Consider the following 22,782-nt stretch of genomic DNA (forward strand, 5'->3'; position numbering starts at 1 on the left):
ATCCATTTTAATAAAAAAATTGTGCTAAAAATTTCTTATGTCATTCTCTCTTTACTGATTTCAAATCATATAAAAATTTAAGAAGTTTGCGGACTTTATTTTCTTAATCATGAATGAAACAACCCTCACTTAGTGCCATATAAATTTTTTTCTTCCAAAATACCATTTAAAAAGACTATTCAATTCAACATCCATTTAGTGAATTTCTTTTCAAAAATAGAAGAAACTCTAGTTACATAGGCAAAATTATTAAAATAGTATATTATTTTTTAGTAAAACTTTATACAACATGAACATCTTAAAGAAGAGTTTTCATATATGTAAGACTAAGAATTGTGGTTAAAGAGAGAGGAGAATTTAAATGTGATTATTGTAATTCAAACTATATATAAACCCTAATAACAAACTATCAAAATAATTGAACAATAAGTATCAAGTTTAGATAAATACATGAGAATATATGTAAGATGCATGCATGAATAATAACAAGTATTTCTTCTTCCATATCTCTCTCAATATTTCTCTTTCGTTAATTTATTTCTTTGTATCGGTAATCTATCTCTCTATGTTATTCTTGGTGTATGAGGAAGTGTTCTTGACCCAAAAGAGAGGTTTTTTTTTATAAAAAAGATGAAAATAGGTGGTCAATTTTTGAAATAATTTTTGTTTATGCTCGGTGGATTTTGCTTAAATGCCCCAAAAAGTGAAAGTACATAAAACTCCTCCGGATCCGAAAAGCAAAAACCTCGCCGGAGACCGGGAATCTGTTCTCTAACAATTCTAGAACCCTAACAAACCCTCGTTGTCTTTCTGTCATCAACCTTACCTTGGAAATCATCCATTCCGGTAGATTCTCCTCCATCGGAAGTAGAAACAAAGTAATGATTCCAGAGATGCACGTCCATATATGATGCCAATTCTGAAAGGAGGATTCACTGTTTGCTCGAAGTGCTCTGCTACTCGATCCTCACTCTCTACCAATACAAGTAGTAAGTCTCTTTAGACGATCGTGGTCTACTTCCATTCTTCTTCGCTTCTCATTTCGTATCCATTGTTTAAACTGGTTTTTGTTTAGACATGCATGTGCCATCTCTTTGCTCTATGAAGCAGCTTATGAAACTTTTTCAATTAGACTTGATGCTCCTCTCTGGGTCGGGTTTCATTTTGTGGTACCCTGCTGACCTCGGGAATTTCATTTTATGATAAATTGAAGGGTACTAGTTATCTCCATCTTTGATTTATTATCTTTTTTTGAGATTCTTGCTTGACAGTATATAGAGAGGTTAGAAATGCTGTCTGCGGGTCTGATATTCAATGGCGTGGAAGGTCATATGCTGCTTCTCTTCCGTCTGAAAGGCCAAAATCCCAGAATGTTCGCAGAAGAGTTTCAAAAGATGAACGGCGAACTATGGTGGAGTCCTTCGTGAACAAGTACATATATTTTTTTTTCTCGCCTCTTCTAATAGCTATAGAAATTCACAGGCCGTTTATTTCCCCGAATAATTATTTCCGACATTCCTCCTGTTGTTTTCTAGGAGCAAAATGAATTTGATGGCCATTAAAATTTTTGTCGTGACTTTTTTTAAAAAAAAATAATTTTGTGGTTGTGACTTTTCCCAGAAAGAAAATCCATGAGTGGAAGAATCACTTCTTAAGAGATGAAAAGTTAGCCTTTTCTTTTCTTAACACATGGAAGAGATGAAAAATTGGAGTGCAAAAGGTTTGTAATACAGAATACATTAAGTTTAAAAATTTTCTAAATAGATCAGGAATCATGACTCTTTTACATACGAAACTATTGAAGTATGTTATTGTATTTCTAGTAATTTTATTATTGTTACTTCTTTGGTACGCTATTATGCCCCCCCCAACTCTCACACAAATTCACTAGCATAACATTAATAATCCTCCATCTGATATGTCATGTTCTTTTATTGGAGTATCCAAGTGGTTTTAGTATTGCCTTGATCACCTATGGGAAAGCAATTGAAGGCTTTGAGGTCTTATTGTTGCTAATTGATTTAGTAGTGTAGTTTGGCTTGGATTCTTTGTATTTTTGTTTATTACCTCAATTCAAATAAACACTTTGACTTCTCCGTTTTGTTCTCTATTGAATGGGGCAGAGATCATATTAAGAGGAAAGTGATTATAGATAACAAGGATGAGGTATCCTCTCCAAAAATGAGAAAAAAAAGCAAGAAATAAAACAAGTTCGGAAATTTATGTGTCGCTTATCTTGACATAAGACAGCTTCCCCAATTCCTTTGCAGAATGGATAATAAGACAGCTTCCCATTCCTCTGCAGCGTAGATAAAGGCAATTCCCAAAAACGAACCTTTGCGCATACAGTGGCCAGACTTAGCATCCTATCCCAAATAAGATGAGCGTTTAAACTTTATCTTGAATAACCTATTTCCGAACGTAGCATTCTCTCCTGAATAACTTTAATCTTTTACAATTTTACTTCTTGAATGACTTAGTTTTACATTGTATGCTTGCTCATATTTAAGTTTAATCTTCTCAATAGCAGGGACGAGAATTTAAATGATCAGGAAAGTTTGTTTATTATTAAGTTGCCAAAGTATCATATATGCTATGAGGATATTATGCATGTAGAGTTGACTGAAACAATGATCAAACTATATTAGTAATTTTAGTTGCAAGAACTAATCATTTAAAGTGACCTTTTCTCTTGAAAGTGTTTTCATTCTTAGAATCATAAAATTTATTGTGGACTTCTTTCTTCATTCTCAAGTTGTTTAGGTTATAATTTTCTAGTTTCTTTGTATTGAAGTCGATTAAGAATAGTGTTATCATTTGTATATTTTTAGTGACAATGAAGAGCTGATGTGAATTTATTATTCAAATAAATATTTATTTGTAAATAGTAAGGTTTGAATGGATGTGGTTTCATGAACTTTTTGTAGGTACAGGAGAGCTAATGAAGGAAAGTTTCCAACTTCATCTGCAACTCATAAACAAGTTGGTGGTAGTTACTATGTTGTTAGAAACATTCTTCAAGAACTAGAATCCCAATCTAAGGCATCTCCCTCAAACATTGAGAATGAATATTCAATGGGAAAAGAGCTAATTCAAGAGAATGAGTCATTGCCTAAAGCAGGAACTCGAAATAATGGCCACTCAGAAGCTATCGATAATGTGGAAACCATTAGTACTCGTGACGAACATCTATATGCAGATGGAGAGCTGCAAACTGTCACTTGGGCTGAAAAAACTTTGTCTGAAGGGGTTGCGAAGTGCCCAATTGCAGTAAGTATCTATAGTATTGATTGTTCAGTCAGCTGTAATTTTGTTGTTGAGATAAACGAGAGAAAGTTGTATTAAATGTAGGCACCAAGGGGGTTCTGCCCATTTACAAAATATTTACAAGTCAATGAGCATATCTACAATAAAACCAAATCATCAAGGCTGGTAAGGTTATGTCCTAGAATGATGGACCCAAAAAAGTGAAAGCATTTGTTCTTGATGTTGCGAAAGCTATCCTCTTTGCCTTCAAAAACACATTTATTTCTTTCTTTCCAGAGGATCCAAAGGATGGTAAGAGGGATAAGTCGAAGTTTCTTATTTCCTTTGCATAAAAATTCCGAGGCCTTCAATTCATTCTTTATAAAACCAGCAGTAACCCATTTGATTCCAAGGAGTCCTATGACCATAGTCCATAAGTTTTGGGTGAAAGGACAGTGGAGGAGAAGATGTCTACATGATTCTGCATTTTCTTTGCAAAGGAAGCATCTATTGGTTAATATGATACCTCTTTTCATAAGATTGGCAATGGTAAGGATCCGTTCTCTTGTTGCCTCCCAAGCGAAAAAGGAAATGTGAGGGGGCATGCTGGTCTTCCAAATCATTTTTCCGGAAAATCTGAATTCCTCACCTCATTTTGGCCTGTCAAATGGTAATAAAATGATTTGACCAAGAAGTTGCCATTGCTGCCAAAAGACCAGCGGAGTTATCCTCTTTATTGGTGCCTTGAAACTCGGCCAATAAAGATAACAGATTTTCATATTTTTCTAACTCCTAGTCTTGTAAGTTCCTGTTAACTGCAATATTCCATCCTCTGCCATTTTCAACATCAAAAGCTCTTTCAACCAGCATGTTTTTGTTTTTGGAAATTGCATAAATTAGGGGGAATCAGTTCTGGAGCTTGGCTGGGCCGCACCAATGGTCAGTCCAGAAAAAAAATTTGCTGCCTCTTCCTGCAGACCAGACCGCACAGTCAAAGAAACAGTCATTGATGTTTGTGATGGCCCTCCAAAGACTTTTGCCGTAGGTGTTATGTGTCCTGCTATGTTCCTTTTGTCTATCATTTAAATTCCACTCACAATCTATAATTTTTTTCCACAAATTATTGCCTTCGTTTCAGAATCTCCATATCCATTTACCATGGAGAGCTTTGTTCATTGTGGTTAGGGATCTTAGACCAAGAACCCCACATTTTTGGGATTGCTTCACATCATCCCATTTTAAAAGATGGAATTTTGTTGCGGATGCAAATATGGAAGGCACAACAAGAATAAAAAATTGACGTTCAATTAAATATGAAATGCTAATTAGTATTAAGATTTCTAAATAGTTAGAATTCTAATTAGTATTAGATTCCTTAATAATATATATATTTTTCATTAGTACTTGATCTCTAAATAGTGTAGAATTTCTAATATTTTAGTAGAGTATTTCTAATTAGATTTAGATTTCAAATTAAATTAACATTTCTAAATAATAATTGCAACTTCTATGTAAAGGGATATGCTTGATATTAATAAAAATAGGTCAGAATATTATTTTAAACTACGAGATTTGAGTTCTCTCTAATGAGATCTAAGGTAGCAGTTCCCTTTGATGAGTTGTAAGTTCTTTTCACAAAATAGGTTGCTCTCGCAATAAGAATAAGGTTGTTAATCCTTTATTAGAAGACGATTTTGTTATTAACTGCTCGGTGACTCGATCTTTAATCAGGGAACATAACAAATTTCCTCTTATTTTCTTCACTGCCCCAAAGAAATCTATATTGAATCTTCTCAAGTCTTTTAGCCACTTTGGTTGGGATGGTGAGAACAGAGAGAAAATAAGTTGGAAGATTGGAAAGAGTGTTTTTAATCAAAGTTAATCTTCCACCCTTGGAAAGAAAGTTTCTTTTCCAACTTGCAAGTCTTTTTTTCAAATAGATCAACAATCGGGTCCCAACATGCTCCATCCTTATGATTTGCACCAAGGGGAACATCAAGATATTTGATAGGGAGATGAGAAACTTTACAGTTCATCACACTTGCAAGGAAATCTGTTTCATTACTTAAACCTATACCAACCAATTCCGATTTTCTCATGTTTATACGCAAGCCGGAGACAACTTGGAAGGAGAGGAACGTACACCTCAGATTAACGAGGTTGCTGACTTCAGGTTGGCAAAAGAGTAATGTATCATCAGCAAAGAACAAGTATGTTATTTCCATGTTGTTTTCTTCCCCACAGTTATGCCTTTAATGAGTCTTGATGTTCTTGTCTGCTCAAGTAATTTATTCAAAACTTGCATAACTAGGATGAAGAGCAATTGAGAGAGGAGGTCACCTTGTCTCAAGCCTCTTGATGCAGTGAAGCACGAGGAGGGACCGCCATTAATCATCACAGCGAAATTAGTTGTAGTAATGCACATTCTGATCCATCTCCTCCATTTAATCCAGAAACCAGATTTTTCTAGCATGTAATCAATGAAGTCCCAGCTTAATTGCACAGAATCCCTTTTTTCTTATTGCGAGGCAGATCGCCAACAACCTCATTTGTTATCATTATTGCATCTGTAATCTGCCTTCCTTCTAAAAAAGCGTGCTGATAGTCACAGATAATAGATTTGAGTAATTTTGAGAATCTTTTGACCTGTACTTTTGCAAGTAGTTGGTAGATAGATCCGATCAGACTAATTGGTCTGAAATCATTAAAGCACCTGACCCCTTCATTTTTGGGGATTAGTACAATAAAAATGGAGTTTATTGATTTTACAAAGGAACCATGCTTATGAAAATCATTGAAAAAGCCAAGAACGTCCTTTTTTACCTCTTGCCAAAAGCTTTGGAAGAATTTCATGTTGAAGCCGTCGAGTCCAGGCGCTTTGTCACCATTGCAATCTTTTAGACACGCAAATATTCCATGTTCAGTGAATTCAGATTCCAAGAGTACCCTATCAGCTTCCCCAATCTTGTTGAAGCATAAATTATCTAGCTTTGGTCTGTTATGAAATTCTTCTTTGTATAGTAGCTGGAAGCGCTTTCTTGCTGCTTCTCTCATGTTCTCATTCCCTGTGATAGAATCCCCATCTACCAGAATATCTTCCACATAATTGGTTCTTCTTCTATGATTGGCGAGGCAATGGAAATATTTTGAATTTTTATCACCCTCTTTGAGCCATTTTTCTCTGGCTTTCTGTTTCAATGAGATAGCTTACCAATGCATTCGGTCAGCCACTTTAAGTCTCAATTTGTTCCTCTTTTCTTTACCTTCCGAGTCCAAACCACTCTCGGTTTCAATAAGATCAAATTTAGCCAGCTCACTCAATAGGTCAGTGACATGTTCTTCCTCCTTAAGCCCAACCTCCTTGGTCCATTTTTTTTCTTTCATTTTTCAGGCGGAAGAGTTTAGTGGCAAGTCCGTAGCTGGCGGTTCCCTGAATAATAGTATCTTTCCAGAAACCAGAAATCATGGCTCTATAGCTATCAACTTTCAGTCAGCTGTAATTTAGAAAATAAACTAGGGTTTCCAGAGACTGCAGATCATAAAATGATTCACAACTAAGAACTAACAGAACCTTTCTGAGACAGAATTTCACATGCTTCATTTATAGATTTCAGAAGTATTTTCCATGATAGTTTCATTCTGGTGGTTTATGTGGCTTCTTGTGGTACATTCTTTTTAATGACTAGTTAAAGATCTCACTTTGAAAAGCTGAAAAACATTGCTTTCGTTGCTTGTTTGTAGAGAGCCTACCAAATTTCTCTTTTGGTTTTGTTACTTCTTTCCAGCTGGCTGTGATGAGAGTGAACTGTTTTGGCAGCATATCCTGGATTGAGTTTAGAAGCCACCGTGTTTGTGATGTCTATAGAACAAAGATAGTTTTGAGGTGATGAGCATAAGCCTTGTTGCTTTTCTATAAGTAGTCCCTTTTCCATGTTGCAAATCTCCTTCAAATTTAGTCACCACTGGATCACACGAAGATCCACCACTGGATCACACGAAGATCCACCACTGGATCACACGAAGATCCATCTTTGAATTTAGCTTCTTGAGGAAGACTAAGATACTTCAATAGAATAGAGGCCACTTGGCATCCCAAATGCTAGAAATTATTCACCTCCGGTACCTCCCGAAGGCCACAAATCCAATTTGGCCAAGTTCATCTTTAAGCCCGACATGACCTGGAAATAGAGAAAAATACATTTGATAGAAAGGAGAGCATCTCTATCATATTAGGTGAGATCTCCACAACATTCTCCTTGTCAACCTGAAATAATTCAGATCCCTTTCCAAATTATCCAGACAATCAACAATTTGCATTAGCTCTAGATTTTGCTTCCTAACAATCTCCTCCATAATTAACTTACCAAACTCACACTTTATATTTAAAAAAAAAAAAAAAAACTAACCGAACTCTCCCCTGGCACAATCCCACCTTTCCTTGTCAATCTGAGATAATCCAGATCCTCTTTCAGATTATTCGAACAATCAATAGTTTACATAAGCCAATCCCTCCTAGCATCTGTGTCTTTTACTGGCCCGTTGCTTTGTTTAGAAGCCACTTAGCAATGTAGTCCCATATCCTATATATATTTTTTTAAATAAGTCCCGTATCCTATACATTCCCTCAATTTTTTAACTAACTCGTAAAACCAGGACTCCTCAACCTCTTTTTTATAAATCTGAATGAACAATGCCTTCTAGTGCTACCCCCACTAGGCATAGGGGAAATGATTAGAAATAAAGTCCATCAGTAACTTTTGCAGCGAGCTTGGAACCTGCCAATGAAAAAATAGGGTGTACATATTAAATGGTGAATTCTGGAAAAATTAGGCTTTTCCTTGGAGTTGAACTAAGTCCATCTGTCCGGTGTCAGTGGAAGATCAATAAGACTAAGCTTATTCAATAGCCCCCTACTTTCCTTTAAGCACACCCTAGAGAAAGAATCCCAAGACCTCTTTCGAGCAAATAACACTATATTTAAATCTCCATCAATCACTCAATGGAGTTGTCCTAGCCTATGAGTATCCCCAATGTGATTCATAATAGCTCCCTATCCCTACCTCCTCTCCAATATACACATTTTTTAAAATAAAAAATGTGAAAGTGTATATTGATATAAGCACCAATAAGGTATCGCCTATGTACAAAATTTACAAGTCAATTAAAGTATAAAAAAAGTTTTCTAAATCCTCCCTAGAATATAGAGGATGACCCCTTAACAAAAATCTGAGGGCCTGGAACCATCTATTCTTAATAATATCAAAACCATCTACATTTTCAACCCCATCAAAAAGCCCTTCTATTCGTTTCATTCCACACCATCCAAAAAATAGTAAGCGGAATGATCTCTAGTGTCTTCCTGTGACCAAAAAATGCCCTTCCAAACCACAACTCTTCCCTCATGGAACTTGCTTTCACCCAATTAACACCAAGCATCCCATAAACTATACTCCACAGCTTATATACCAGTTTGCTCATATTACGGAAAATTTAGGTGTGCCCCCTTAAGTTGGATATCTTTATTTCTACCACTTCATGTGGTTCCAGAAAAAATGAAAAGGAACATAAGTTGCCATTGAAGGGTTCCTTTTTTGTTGGGGTATGGTTTGTAGTTGGATCATAATGTTAGAATTTTCAAGAAAGGATTTCAACCACTACTTATATTGTGGGATAGAGTGTTTTTTTTTTCTTTGCTTCTCTTTGGGTAAAGGCTCAAAGTTTAGGGGATGCCTTCATCTACTTTGAAAAGGGTTTAGGTTCAGATTTTTTCTTGATGTCATTTTCCTTGTTATTTTCTGCATGTTGTTTTACTTGAGGTGCTTTGTTCTTTCCATCTTGAGGATACATTGTCTTTTCTAACATTTTTCCTTTATTGAAAAAGAAAATGTCCATCTTATGGTTGATTGCCCTTGATAAATTACTGTGGTTATCTTTTACTTTTAGTTTTTATCCTTCATGCAAGTGTTACTTCATTATAACTTTATATGTGCTTTTTATATGTTTGGTAATTCTCTCACGTAATGTGTTTTCTCTTTCATGACATGGGGTGACACTCACTTGGTGCTTGTTGATACTATTATTCTAAAAAGAAACTTGTCTACTTGCTTGCAGGGCCATTCTGATATTGTTCAACCAGAAACTAATCTTCTAAAACGTGATCATATAGAAAATTCCCATCCTGTCTATCGTAAACTTGAGGATGTAAATGATCCTTGCAGTGATCTTTCTGATACTGTTGCAGCATATCATCCAAATAAAAAAGGAATAGGTAAGACTCTAATCAGTGTCTTGAAATAATAGAGGATAAAAATATGGAAACTTAGGATTGTCTTTCAAAGGTTGTTGTGACCATTAGTCATCTCCTAAAAGGAGAATATCAAGAAATTGCTGATGCTTCCTCAATTGTGCTGAACCAGAACCTAAAGGAGAAGCTGAGGAAGTTTGCTATTCATATTCCGCGACTACAAATCACCAGAAAAAAGAGCAAGCTGTATTGAAATGCTTGCTGCAATCTGATGGTCGAAATCAGAAAGTTGAGCGTCCACCAGAGTCCCTGAAATTGGGAAGTAGCCCCCCAAGAAATTTCATGATAAAGCAAACTGTACTTAACGACAAAGAGGATTCCAACAGTGTAGAAAATGAAGCTGAGAAATGTCAACGATCCTCAGATTCTGAAAGATATACAAGGTGGGTTTGATTCTTTAATAGATGTGCTCATTTTGAAACTGGTTCAACAATTTGCCTTAATCTTGTTTATATGATAATTCTTTTTGTTTGAGAGGAAAAGAAGAATACTATAGACAAGGCGCCGAAGGAGCACTACTCAAAAAACATTTTTTTATCAAGAAAGTTAAAATAAAGTAGGTTCTCGAAAATTTTCTTCATCAAGAATAGCTGACCTGCAAACATAATACTCTAAATCTGAAACCAATTATCTCTAGTTTTACCAAAAAGATAGCAAATTCCCTAAAACTTATTTTTATTTTATGTCTTTGAAATCAATCCAATAATAGCCAGAGGAATGGCTGAGATGCTTCTTCATAGAATTTTAGACTCGGAGACCATCCAAGCCCTAATATGATCTTCCACATTGCGAACAATTATGTGAACGTTCTCAAGAAGATATATAGGACAGCAACTGACCACAATTCTTTCCTTTCCATCAAATTGTTCATGGTACAATTCTGTCCCATGTGGCTTCCTAGGCAAACTAAGGCCATCCATGGACAACTTTTCCTTTTTCAATTTTTACTTCCAAGGCAACTAGAAAGCAACTTGATTTTGGGATAAAATGTTTTGGTAGAAGGACTTCAGTTAGGAACACAACCCTTGAAAGGGAACATACCAGTTTGTCGTTCTTATTTGCAAACATCTTGCAGAGAATCGAAATCATCAATCTTCCGATGATGTAGATGACGAGGTAAATGGATGTCTCAAGTAGGGTTTCCAGAATGATTCAGCTCAAGAATATTGCTCCCCAAGCTTCCTTATCTCCTGCGAGATTGAAATATGTCTCTAATTATGCTTTCAAGTGCCTATTACTGCACCAATAATCCTTCCAGAAGCTTACTTAAAGGCCATTCCCAACCCTAAAAAATTCTCAGGAGCTGCTGCACCACCAAAATTCTCAAGAGCTGCTGCACCACCCCGATCTCTACTAATCCTTTTCCATAACCTATATTTCTATTAAAGCTGGGAAAATATTTGTTGGCCAAATTGTAATGAAGTTCATGGCGTGCCAGAATGTTGTAAGACTCAGTGCTGATTTAGTTCTGGTAAGCTAAACGAGATCTGTTTTGAGTTATTCAGGTGATTAGTTCAAATCATGCTCTCACTTTTGAACTAAGTGAGCTATGGTGAGTAAAATCAATGAAGTAATTGATGAACAAATAAGTAATTCCATTTGTTTGGGGGAATGAGCACATCCATTGAACTCTGCTAAACCTTGTGACTTACGGTTTTCGTCAAAAATGGAACTTCTGAAGGTAGCAGTTGTAGAAGACGAGGACCAGTTCCTTAGGTTGATACCGAATTTTCTTTAGTTAGATCTGTGTGAGCCTTCAAGAGATCTTTTGGTGAAATTGAAGTTATGTTGCTTTTCTCTATATCAAATAACTAACATCCAGAAATTGAATGAAGATAGAATTTGGTAGTCGAATACACATTTATATGATTCTTTCTGAAAAAGAGATTTAATCTAATTTGACTATAATTTTCTAAGCGTTATTTTCATTTTTAATTACTACACCTATTTTTATAAATTAGGAAATAAAAGCTGGAAAATATTTTTATTTATCATGCTGTTAACATTTTTATGTGACAATTGACTTTCATATATTTTCTGCCTTGAACATTTAATCTGATCCAAGGGTTCTAACATCATGGGGGCTTTTGTGTTAATATGCGAATATTAAGATGATAACCAATGTTTTCATCTCCAGTGAAATTTCAAAAAGGCAAAATGATGAGGCTGAATTTTCGAAGAAATCAACTATATGGAGTAGCCTCAAGTCATTTGCAGATGGACTTGTTGGGTTCTGGAGAAGACTGTAAATATCTGGTATGCTTGGTGACAGAATTTAATATTTAAAAAACTGCAATACTACTTTGAGTTAATGTGAGATATCAAGCTTTCTTACGTTGCTATTCTATATTTTATGGTAATATGTTATCCAGTATGGATTAAACTTTTCCTTTTCCAATATTCCTGCTATAGGGAGTATGGATTCTCTAATGCTTTTTGGCCATTTGGTTGACATGGCCGTAGTCAATAGTTCAATCTTTTTGATGGATTGAACTTGGAACGTTGGGATACTAAACTTTTCTGTGGAAATGCCTAGGATTTGGTTGAAGTAGAGATTTATGTACTTGGGCATCCAAACTGCTGTTTTTAATGATGGAAATCCTTCATAAAATTTTGTTACAAAGACACGGATGCACCTATCTAGCAAAATTGAGTTGATGTAAAGATAGACCACCTACAATTCCATTGCAAGGCTAAATTTTTCTTTTGTTGGGAAGATTGTGGGGGAGGAGACGAACATCAACTGAGCATCTTGAGAGAAGACACTGAGCGAGGAATTATACAAAGAATTGAAGAATGGCAAAGGCCCACTGGCGAGGCCGATGTTACGATATTGGTGGATTTGTAGGGAAAGGGCTAAAGGAGCGATGCTTGTACTGTTTTAACTAATCAAACAGGTAGCCTTTAGAAGGTTTATAATATAGAATTGCAGTTGAGGGGAAAGCTGTCTAGCTTTTAAAGTTTTATCTTGAGAAGTGCTTGCAAGGTAGAATGTCAAAGCTGTTTTTGGTTAATGATTAAGGGTTCATATCTTTTTGGCTCCTTGTGCTATGAATTTCTAAATGCCTATTTGATTAGACATTGTGTCTACTGCTTAAAACTAAATAAACAGAAGTGAAATTAGAAGTATAGCTTTTGATGTAAGGTAGATGATTATGAGATATAGTTTGTGTTATAGGAGTTAATATATAAGTTAAATAACTGTTATAAATAAACTATAAATTGCTTGGTGGTATGAGTTTATGAGCTAAATCATTTTATGCAAGTGTCTGATATAAATTATTTGTATGTGTTTTTTTAAATAATAAAAAAATAATTTTTTTTTGAAAAAAAAAAAAAAAAACTGATAAGGCTATTAGAAGCTAATTTCTTGCTAAAAATTTAATTTTTTATACTTTTAAATAAATTAAAACGTAAAGTGAGTGTAAAATATTGACTTTTAATTAATAGTAACCTTTATTTTGATTTGAACTTAAAAACAAATTTGACTTAACTTCATTGTAACTCCACAGATTGTTTTAAAACCAATTCAAAATAACAACTCCCAGAAATAATATATAAATATATATTTATATGCATATATTTTATATGTGTATATATATATATATATATATACAGAGTATAAAACACAATGATGATTTGTTTGAAAATTTCCCCAATATTTTTTAGTAAAATGAAAACGCCATATTGCATTAGAGTGTACAACTGCATGTGTGTGTATATATCTCACAATCCAATTTATTTATTTATCAACAAATGACATAACTGAACGGATACGAGCTTATGTTTTAGTAGGACCAAAATTTTATTTCAAAAAGGTCATTCGATTTGTTTGCACTTCATATTACGACGTATAAATTTTACCTGATGTGTAAAGCTAAAAAAAAAAAAAACATTTCAATTTTCAGTTTAAAACATTTTAACATATAATATATATATATATATATAGATATGTATGTATGTAAATAGATTTCATACACCTTGTTTTTCCTCATTACTTTTATTTCTTAAAATTTCATACATACCTTTGTATCATTTGGGAACTTTGTACTTCTGATTTTGACAAATAAAATTAATGATTATTCAAAAGTATTACTTTTTTGAATCATACATTAAATATATTTGATATATTTACCTAAACAAAAAAAAAAAAAAAAAAAAAAAGCAGACAACTTGAAGTTGATATGCGAGTGTTTTTTTTTTTCTTCATTTATTTTATTTATAATCATATTCTAATATTGTTTTATTTTTCTTTCAATAATAATTATGTTTTGTTAAGTTATACACGGTACTTCATAGTATAATTACATACACAAAATCATAATATTAATTGCTTGATAATGTGTTAAAAGAAATAAATTACCATAAATATGCATTTAATATCTACAAAGAGTTCAGTGTTTCCATTCTCATTAACAATTTAAATGGTTATTAATTTTTTAATTAGTAAACATAAATCAAATTAAATTTATATATGTATTAAACATAATTAATATTCTCGTGTTATATATTCGAATGTACAGCCATTATTCAATTGTCTGCGTATGACAACCGCAATGAAGCCGCCAACAAGTAGACGTCACATTTATCCAACGTTTGACCAAAATACCCTAAATTTATTTTTTATTTTAATAATTACGACTTCATGAATAAATTATTATTTTTTTATTTATAATATTTATATTGGTGTCTAAATATATTAATATATTTATTTTTTAAAAAAAAAATTAGAATTATAATTAATATTAATAATAATAATTTATCCCCAAAAAAAAAAAAAAAAAAAAAACATTTAATTTTCTTCATATCTGATCAAAACGAATCGTTTTTGTGTTTCTCTTCTTTCTTCCTTCCTTCCGGCATGTTCTCTGCAACTTCGCCTATTCCTATTCCTGTCTCTGTCTTCTCTCTGTGGTAAAACCCCAATTGTCAAAGTTGTTGTTATCGTTGCTTTCCCTTCAAGTTTCTTGTTTTATTTATTCTGTTAAAATAAATTTATTATTGTTTTTGTTCTACTGTTTAGCGACTTGTCTTGTGGGTTGATAATTCGGACGAATAACAGAAATGAACTTTTTCATTTTTTTTTTTTTTTTTTTTGACATTTTTTAGATACAGGGATTTGAAAAATATTACCTTCAGAGACTTCAGAATTGTATTCTGCTTTTTGGTTGTGTTTTGTGCCTATAAATGATTCCTCTTTCTTTTTGTAGATTTTTTGTTGTTCTCGAAGCTCTACAATTGTCCTGCGATTCGATTCTCTGTGATTCAAGGATTAAGTTTTTGACTCGTTGAATTTTAAAGGAATTCGGGGTTCCTGAGATATTGCGGTTGCTTGATTCTTTTGAAATTTAGCTATTGTTTTCTGTCATTTCAATACATTGATTTTCAACGATCAGAAGGGTTTTTTTAGGGGTTTATGTTCGATGGAGTTTAGGGCCTGGGGGTGAGAATTGTGAGGGTACTGAAGTTGGTTACATGGTTTTGATGGTTGCTTGATTATTTTACTGGGCGATATACAAGTACAGAGACCTATTTTTTTGGGTGTTTTATCTGAGTGGAACTAGAGGTACTTTTGAATTGGGTTTTTTTAGGAAATTAGGGAGTATTAGTATCTTCAAAATTTAGAAGTTGTTGCCTTTACTTAGGTGGTTGTTTAATTTATGACCCAGTTGCAGTGGCTTGGAGGTGGCCAGCCATTCTTGATTTGGGATTTCTGGGAAATTCTTGATTTGGAAAATTCTCGTCTGTTGGATTTTTGAGTGCTGGCTAGTATAAATTTCGGAGTATTGTCTCCTCGGCAAATTCGTGATTCGGAACTGGTTGATGGTTGTGTACTGGGTCCTGAAATTTTAGAGTTGATATTTCATTGAGAATGGATGACAACCAAGGCAGTTCAAATGCATTGCCTCCTTTCCTTTCAAAGACATACGACATGGTCGATGATCCTTCAACAGATTCAATTGTCTCCTGGAGTCAGGGCAATAAAAGCTTCACTGTATGGAATCCACCTGAGTTTGCTAGAGATTTACTTCCGAGATTCTTTAAGCATAATAACTTTTCTAGCTTCATCAGACAGCTGAATACATATGTAAGCCAATTTGTGCTTCTACGTTACCCTTTTGCATTTTCTCTTCCATGCTAGAAGCCTATAATTTAACAATCACCATATTGCTACAGGGATTTAGAAAAATCGATCCAGAACAGTGGGAATTTGCAAATGATGATTTTGTAAGAGGTCAACCACACCTTTTGAAGAACATTCACAGACGCAAGCCAGTTCACAGCCATTCCTTGCAGAATCTACATGGACAAACAGCATTGTCAGAATCAGAAAGACAGAGTTTAAAGGATGAAATTGAGAAACTAAAAGGGGATAAGGAATTGCTTCTTTTGGAGTTACAAAGGCATGAGCAGGAGCAACAAGGATTTGACTCACAGATGCAGCTCATAAAGGAGCGTCTACAACATATGGAACAGCGTCAGCGAAAGATGGTATCTTTTGTGGCTCAAGTATTGCAGAAACCAGGGCTTTCTTTTATAACACCACAGTTGGAAACTAATGATAGAAAAAGAAGGTTGCCAAGAATTGGTTACTTGTATGGTGAAGTCAGCAGTGAAGACAATCAGATGGGAATAAATGAAACAATAATTAGAGAGAATGTGGATGGTTCATCTGCTGTGTCATCAAGCATGGACCAACTTGGGTCCTCCAAAAAGAAAAGCAAAAACATTGACCAGCTCGAGCAGTTAGAGTCATCCCTTGTATTTTGGGAGAATATAGTACATGATGCTGGAGATGCATTCATCAAACTCAATTCAAATATTGAGGTGGTTGAATCTACAAGTTGTGCTGAAAGCCCAGCTATGTCTTGCATACGACTTAATATTGATACTCGGCCCAAATCTCCAGTGATTGATATGAACACAGAGCCTGCTGCAGTTGTTGCTCCAGAGCCTGTTGCTTCCGAGGAGCAACCTGCTGGGACAACTACTGTCCCCCCAACTGGGGTCAATGATGTGTTCTGGGAACAATTTTTGACTGAAAATCCCGGTTCAACTGATGCACAAGAAGTTCAGTCAGAAAGAAAGGATTCTGATGGGAGAAAGAATGAAAACAAACCTGCTGATCATGGAAAATTTTGGTGGAACATCAAGAATGTAAATAATCTTGCAGAACAAATGGGGCATCTTACTCCTGCAGAGAGAACTTGATATTGGTTGATTGTTTTTTCCGGCTTTCGATACCTCATTACCCCACATGTAATAATTTAGGTATGAAATTGGTCTGATTTTGCAGTCATGTAGATATTTTCCTTTTGATTTAGATGTTTTTGACATACCATGATCTAAATTGCATGCTTGTTCAGGTCTAGTGATTTTTGGTTCATTGCAGCTCATGTGATTTCTGTGCTCTTTTACATATTCTTCTCTCCCAAATGTTATGTAAACATGTCATTAGTTATAACTTATAGTACCAACAACAGCGTCTAGCCTCACATTTGTTGTTATTTGATGGATCAAAAGTAGGATGCATTAAGTATGGAAATCAGAGCAGTGTGAACATTACCCTTGCCTAATGAACATGCTAACCTGACAGATTCTAATCTCTGGTTCATCCTATTTTTCCAAATAGTTAGAAATAGTCGTTTTAATTTGCATGAGTAGATGCCAATGTATGTTTGTTTCCTGAGATCGAGCTAATGGCAGAGAGAATACATCATTCATCTTCTCCGGGAGCAAACTAGTTTTACGCCACTGCGGCACTAAATATAAGTTTACGCGAAACTATGTTGTACTGTGCATTGACAAGAATGTTAAAAGAGTTTTGTTGTGTAGAGATGCCTCCTTATATTATATATATCAACTGCTGTCAGCGGTAACTCTTTCCATTGAGGCTTTTGTCAGTGACTGCAAGGGTGGGAGGATGGAGCTCAATTTAACTTGAGTTCTTTCTCTAATGGTCATCTTCTTGTGTCATTTCAAGATTATAATATATTTGACTCAAACATAATGTTTGTTCAATTAACGGAATATGCAAATTCTTTCTAAATTAAAATAGGTTTATCTTAAATGAAATAGGATGTAATAATCCAGTTTCAAATTTTATCAAAAAGTAATAGAAGCTTATGAAAGCTTTTGAATTTAATAAAATATGAAAATTTGAAATTAGTTATAAAATGAGTCTTTATCTCGTGGTTCTAACTTAATTAATTAATTACATTCCTAATAATAAATAATGTTGGTAAGTAAACACAATAACTCTAAACTAAAATTACTCATTTTCGAATTTATATTTTAATCCTTAAAAAAATACATAATAATAATAATAATAATAATAAAAAATGGTTCTTTCAGAAGTGAAGAGTTCATCTGAGAGGTGCGAACAGCAATCAATCAAGAGCGCATGCATGTCTCAGCCATCCATTCTATCCTTCACAGAAATGGCGATTTCCCTTTCAGAAATCCACCAGGCCCATGCTCACATGCTCAAGACCGGCCATTTTCACAACACCTTCTCTGCAAACAAGCTCCTTGCTTTTGCTGTCACAACTCCTGATCCCCAAACACTCACTTATGCTCACTCCATTTTCTCTCGCATCAGCTCCCCAAATTCCTACACTTTCAACGCCATTATCAGAGCTTATGCCAATAGCCCCACTCCACAGAAATCTCTCTCTGTCTTTCAACAAATGCTTGATGGTCCTGTTTGTCCTGATAAGTATAGTTTTACCATTGCTTTAAAGGCCTGCGCTGGGTTTGGTGGGATCGAAGAAGGAAAGCAAATTCATGGTCACGTGTTGAAGATTGGAATAGGGTGTGACCTGTTTGTTGCAAATACTTTGATTCATGTTTATGCACAAAGTGGGTTCACTCAGCTTGCCCGTAATTTACTTGCTCGAATGCCAGAACGGGATACTGTTTCATGGAATGCGTTGTTGAGCGCTTATGTGGAGATGGGTTCAGTTGAGTTGGCACGCCAAGTGTTCGATGAAATGGAAGAAAGGAATGTTGAGTCCTGGAACTTTATGATTTCGGGGTATGCAAGTGCAGGGTTAGTTGAGAAAGCAAGCGAGATTTTTTATGCCATGCCATTGAAAAATGTGGTTTCTTGGAATGCAATGATAACTGGTTATGCACACGCTAGTTGTTTTAGTCAAGTGTTGGAACTCTTTGAACAAATGCAGAGTGAGGGTGTCAAGCCTGATAATTGTACTCTTGTGAATGTATTGTCGGCTTGTGCTCGTGTTGGAGCTCTAAGCCAAGGTGAATGGTTACATGGTTATATCAAGAAGAATGAGATCGGCATTGGTGGTTTCTTAGCTACTGCTCTAATAGACATGTATTCAAAATGTGGGAACATTGACAAAGCTCTTCAAGTATTTAAAACAACACGGGCCAAGGATGTTAGCACTTGGAATTCACTTATCTGTGGTTTAAGCATTCATGGATTCGGAGAAGATGCATTACAGGTCTTCAATGAGATGCTTGCGGAGGACTTTAAACCGAATGAAGTTACTTTTATTAGTATTCTATCTGCCTGCAGTCGTACAGGCTTGTTACATGAAATGCGCAACCTGTTTGACCTTATGGTTCGTGTTTATAGGATTGAACCAACTGTTGAGCACTATGGCTGTATGGTGGATTTACTTGGACGGGTAGGATTGTTACAGGAAGCAGAGGAACTTGTGGAAACTATATCAATTGATGAGGCTTCAGTGGTTTTGGAGTCTCTTTTGGGTGCCTGCAGAAACCATGGTAATTTGGAAGTGGCAGAGAGGGTTTCTAGGAGGCTGTTAGAGTTGAATCCTCAAGAGAGTGCTGGTTATGTTCAAATGTCGAACATTTACACGTCTGTTGGAAGATGGAATGATGCTATGGAGGTCAGGAGAAGGATGAGAGCAGAGAGAGTAAATAAGAAACCTGGCTGTAGCATTATTGAAGTGAATGGCACTATCCATGAATTCTTAGCTGGTGAAGGCATCATCTTCGAGCAAATTTGACTGCAAGTATATATGAGGTAATATTCTTCTTCAAATATCACTAATTAATTCTTGAGCTCTAGGATGTTAGATTAGGTCCAAGGAACGTTTTTGTACATTAGAGGTGTGGGATTAGGGAAGAAAGATTTGTTAGCATCTGTTACATGAACAACTTGCCTAACTGCTGACACTACTTGTAAAAAAATATTGTCTATGTAATGCCTGCTTTGAGGTTCTTAAGAAATATATGTTGTGTCTAAGGGAAAAATTCCTTTTCTTTTTTTTTTTGCATTTCTTGCATGATCCTTAGAGCAGCTTCTGATCATAGATCTAAAACTTGGTAACAATCGTCAATGGATTCCTATGCAGTAATACTTGATATTGCAATTTTAGTGAATAGAAGCATGATACTAATATGTGTCATAGATATTTACAAAACTATGTGTGCTATTAACTTACTTGAGACTAGTGAAATAGTAATTAACCTTAGGGACATTATTATTCTCTACTTCACAATCAAAACAGGCCTGACTGAGATCTAACCAGACTTGCCAGAATACTTTGATAATGAGGTCATGATATTCATCAGAGTTCAATGCCAGGTAACAAGCTAGGAGTTCTTCAAGCTCTTGAGGTTGGTTGATCTTTTTCTCCATGATCATCTCAATCATTGAATCTCTGAAGTCCTTCTGGGGATCGGACGAGCATTTTACCATAGCAAATCTTCCTAATCTGGCTCTTGTCTTAGTTGTTATCTCCTCTGTCACCTTCGTCTTCAATTTTGCTTTCTTCATATCTTCTAGAGCCTTTATTTTGCAGATTTCAATTTTGGAGGCTGTTCTTGGAGAAAAAATTCTGACTTTGCTGCTCTGCTTTGTTGTCCTTCTCTGAAATTCCTTGCTGATGTAAAGAGATTTCCTCTGTTGCTTACTCTTCAATTTTATCTCTTCAATTTTCTTGGCTTTTAATCTTTGCCACTCGGCACTCCACTTCTCTGATTTTTGAGTGTTATCTAGGTTCCGAGCAGCAAATCCACAATCTTCAGCAGTTGCAGTTTGGTTGTTCTTCTGTGTATTCATGGAAGAGAGAGAGCAACATCTCCTTGAACTGACTCCTTTTGTCTTCCATTTCTCACCGTCAATCGCTGTTGCTGATGCCTGTTCTGAGATATTATTATGTACTGAGTTTGTCCATTCCTCTTTCGCTATATCTGTGTTTTTATCCAGCTTCGGCCATTTTTTTTTCGCTCCTTGGCATTTTCTCTTCGATTTCTTTTCTATGGCAATGTCAGTTCTTGGTGTCTTACTTATGGTAGCTTTTTCTCTGTTACATAGATGAATTTCTGTCATGATCTCTTTATCTGCAGGGATTCCTCTCAATTTCCCTTCAGTAACCTTGCTGAACTTTCTTGTTGTATCTGTTTCTATAGACCTCCTAGCATTTGATCCACAATTCCGGCAACTTGGGGGTGGAACATCAAGCTCATCATCTGACTTGTACCAGACTGATCTCACTACTTTACTAGTATTCTCTTCAACACTGTCTACTCCAAAGGATAATCTCCAAAAGGCATCACCATTCTCACCATGGAATCTACCTCTTCCACTTCCAGCATAATTTGGTGACTTTGCAGGCACCAAATTCTGCTTCACGTTTTGGCTCTCATTTACAGGTTTCGATTCAGAGTCAAAGCTCATTTTCTTGAACTTGGAAAGCCATGAGAAGGTAACACGGGAAATGGAAGGAAGGCGAGATGAAGAAGGTTTTCTTCTTCCCGACTTCATCGTTCCAAACTCTTTCAAACTGTTCTTATTCCTTTGTTTTCTATGAGAATTGTTTGATTTGTCAAGGTTTTGAAGTTGTGGAGGAGGAGAAGGTTGAGATTGATGATGAGGAGGAAAACTGAATAGGATGATAATGGAGAGTTCTAGCAGTTAAGAGGGACAGTTAGAGAGTGTTATAGAAAAAGAGTGGTGGGTATATTGCCTGGTCTTTTTCTTTTGTTTTTCAAAAGAAAGGCTTGTTCTAAATCCTGTGACTGCGTACCAACTTTTTAAACTTTATAGTTTGGTAATTAGTACTTCAGCCACAAAAGCTTATAAGCCTCAGTAGGGGGGACCCTGATGGTCCCCAAAGCTGATTGATTTATGAGCAGAACTCAATTTATGAAGGATATGGTCTCCAGCTCTGGGAGTTATACAGATTTTAAGGACTGCTTGCTTTTGCTGTAAAGTACTTCAGAGGATGGTTGGAATTGTTGAAAAAAAAAATGCGTTTAAAACAGTATGTATAGCAGCTTTTATTTAAAGATGGAGGCAGACTTGGGACAGTTAAAAGAAGATTTTATTTTGGTTTAAATAATTAAAGAAGATTTGTTGGTTTTTACTTCTAGGGTTTGGTTGATTTGAGAGTTTTTCAGTTACAGTTTATTTGAAGTTCTTATGCTTTTTCTAATTTGAACAAGTCCTCTTGCCTTTTTTTGACCAAAATTAGATTGTGTTTTGTATGTTTTCTCTTGTCTATACTCAATACACGCAACTATGCACAACTATTCACACATCTGTTTCTGTTTTTATCAATTTATACACACACCCATATATAATTACATGCATTATTTTATAATTTGCACACATAATAATACTAAGAATCTTTTAAGTACACCCAAATATTACTTATGGTGTGATCGGAAGAATCTTTTAAGGGTTTGATTTATAATCTTGTTAAAAATTCGGATATTATTAGAATAATTTATATAAATATGAATTATGTGCGAGATTACATGTTTGTATTATAATTTTTTTAAAATATTTTTCTCCTGTCCTTTTCTTTCTTATGATTCATTGATTTTAGTAACTAATTATTTTAGTTAAACCATCATTTATGGTATTTTAATTTTATATTCTTTTCTTTCTCATAAAACTTTACTAAACTGAAACCCTGTCGTAAAGAAAGGCAAAAGTGGACGGAATATTAATTAATCGGGTGCTAATTCGGAATATTATTAAAAATTGAAAGTTGCGGAAGCCCAACATCTTGTTTCCTAATTTATTTAAAAGTTCAGAACTCATAACCCACAAGGCCCTTTGAGAAAAGCAACATAAAACTTTTTATAAATTTAGAATGGTAGTACATAAATTGAATTTAATATAAAATTTAATTTAATTTAATGTTAATTAATTCCAAATATAAGAATCCATTTCACAAAGTTAATTATTTGAAAACACATGATTTCCAACCCATCATTTATTGAAC

The 22,782-nt window shown here is 34.9% G+C and overlaps 4 protein-coding genes across 23 annotated transcripts; 3 read left to right on the plus strand and 1 right to left on the minus strand.

Annotated features, from left to right (window-relative positions):
* Positions 1-526: 526 nt before the first annotated feature.
* LOC110809370 (hydroxyproline-rich glycoprotein family protein) lies at positions 527-12,591 on the plus strand. 5 transcript variants are annotated; one of them, XM_088211153.1, is made up of 7 exons: positions 527-989; positions 1,257-1,431; positions 2,928-3,270; positions 9,358-9,514; positions 9,663-9,933; positions 11,688-11,806; positions 11,963-12,591. In XM_088211153.1, exons 1-6 carry the CDS (start codon positions 908-910, stop codon positions 11,797-11,799), a joined length of 1,140 nt encoding a protein of 379 aa, XP_088067279.1. In that variant the 5' UTR covers positions 527-907; the 3' UTR covers positions 11,800-11,806; positions 11,963-12,591. The 5 variants fall into 5 exon arrangements, with proteins under 5 accessions (XP_088067279.1, XP_088067280.1, XP_088067278.1 ...); XM_088211154.1 differs by having other exon boundaries at positions 12,087-12,591; XM_088211152.1 differs by having other exon boundaries at positions 528-989; positions 12,268-12,591.
* A 1,754-nt stretch (positions 12,592-14,345) lies between these two features.
* Positions 14,346-16,937, plus strand: LOC110809338 (heat shock transcription factor A4A). 4 transcript variants are annotated; one of them, XM_022035134.2, is made up of 3 exons: positions 14,346-14,464; positions 14,761-15,638; positions 15,728-16,937. In XM_022035134.2, the coding sequence occupies exons 2-3, from the start codon at positions 15,423-15,425 to the stop codon at positions 16,760-16,762; spliced, it is 1,251 nt and encodes a 416-aa protein (XP_021890826.1). In that variant the 5' UTR covers positions 14,346-14,464; positions 14,761-15,422; the 3' UTR covers positions 16,763-16,937. The 4 variants fall into 4 exon arrangements, with proteins under 4 accessions (XP_021890826.1, XP_088067101.1, XP_088067100.1 ...); XM_088210975.1 differs by having other exon boundaries at positions 14,360-14,464; positions 15,220-15,638; XM_088210974.1 differs by lacking the exon at positions 14,346-14,464 and having other exon boundaries at positions 14,471-15,116; positions 15,220-15,638.
* A 1,021-nt stretch (positions 16,938-17,958) lies between these two features.
* On the plus strand, positions 17,959-22,039 carry LOC110809337 (Pentatricopeptide repeat (PPR-like) superfamily protein). Of its 13 annotated transcripts, none has more exons than XR_002538800.2 (5): positions 17,959-19,568; positions 20,056-20,164; positions 20,350-20,435; positions 20,547-20,707; positions 20,960-22,039. XR_002538800.2 is itself a non-coding variant. In XM_022035132.2 (2 exons), exon 1 carries the CDS (start codon positions 17,959-17,961, stop codon positions 19,549-19,551), a length of 1,593 nt encoding a protein of 530 aa, XP_021890824.2. In that variant the 3' UTR covers positions 19,552-19,568; positions 20,960-22,039. The 13 variants fall into 13 exon arrangements, 1 of the variants encoding a protein (XP_021890824.2); XR_002538801.2 differs by having other exon boundaries at positions 20,056-20,132; XR_002538802.2 differs by having other exon boundaries at positions 20,077-20,164.
* Positions 19,986-21,314, minus strand: OFP5 (ovate family protein 5). Its single transcript, XM_022035135.2, has one exon. It carries the CDS (start codon positions 21,312-21,314, stop codon positions 19,986-19,988), a length of 1,329 nt encoding a protein of 442 aa, XP_021890827.2.
* Positions 22,040-22,782: the final 743 nt, after the last annotated feature.

The sequence above is a fragment of the Carica papaya genome, chromosome 9, assembly GCF_054855325.1.
Source record: "Carica papaya isolate Zhongbai chromosome 9, ASM5485532v1, whole genome shotgun sequence".
In the NCBI taxonomy this organism is placed as follows: domain Eukaryota; kingdom Viridiplantae; phylum Streptophyta; class Magnoliopsida; order Brassicales; family Caricaceae; genus Carica; species Carica papaya.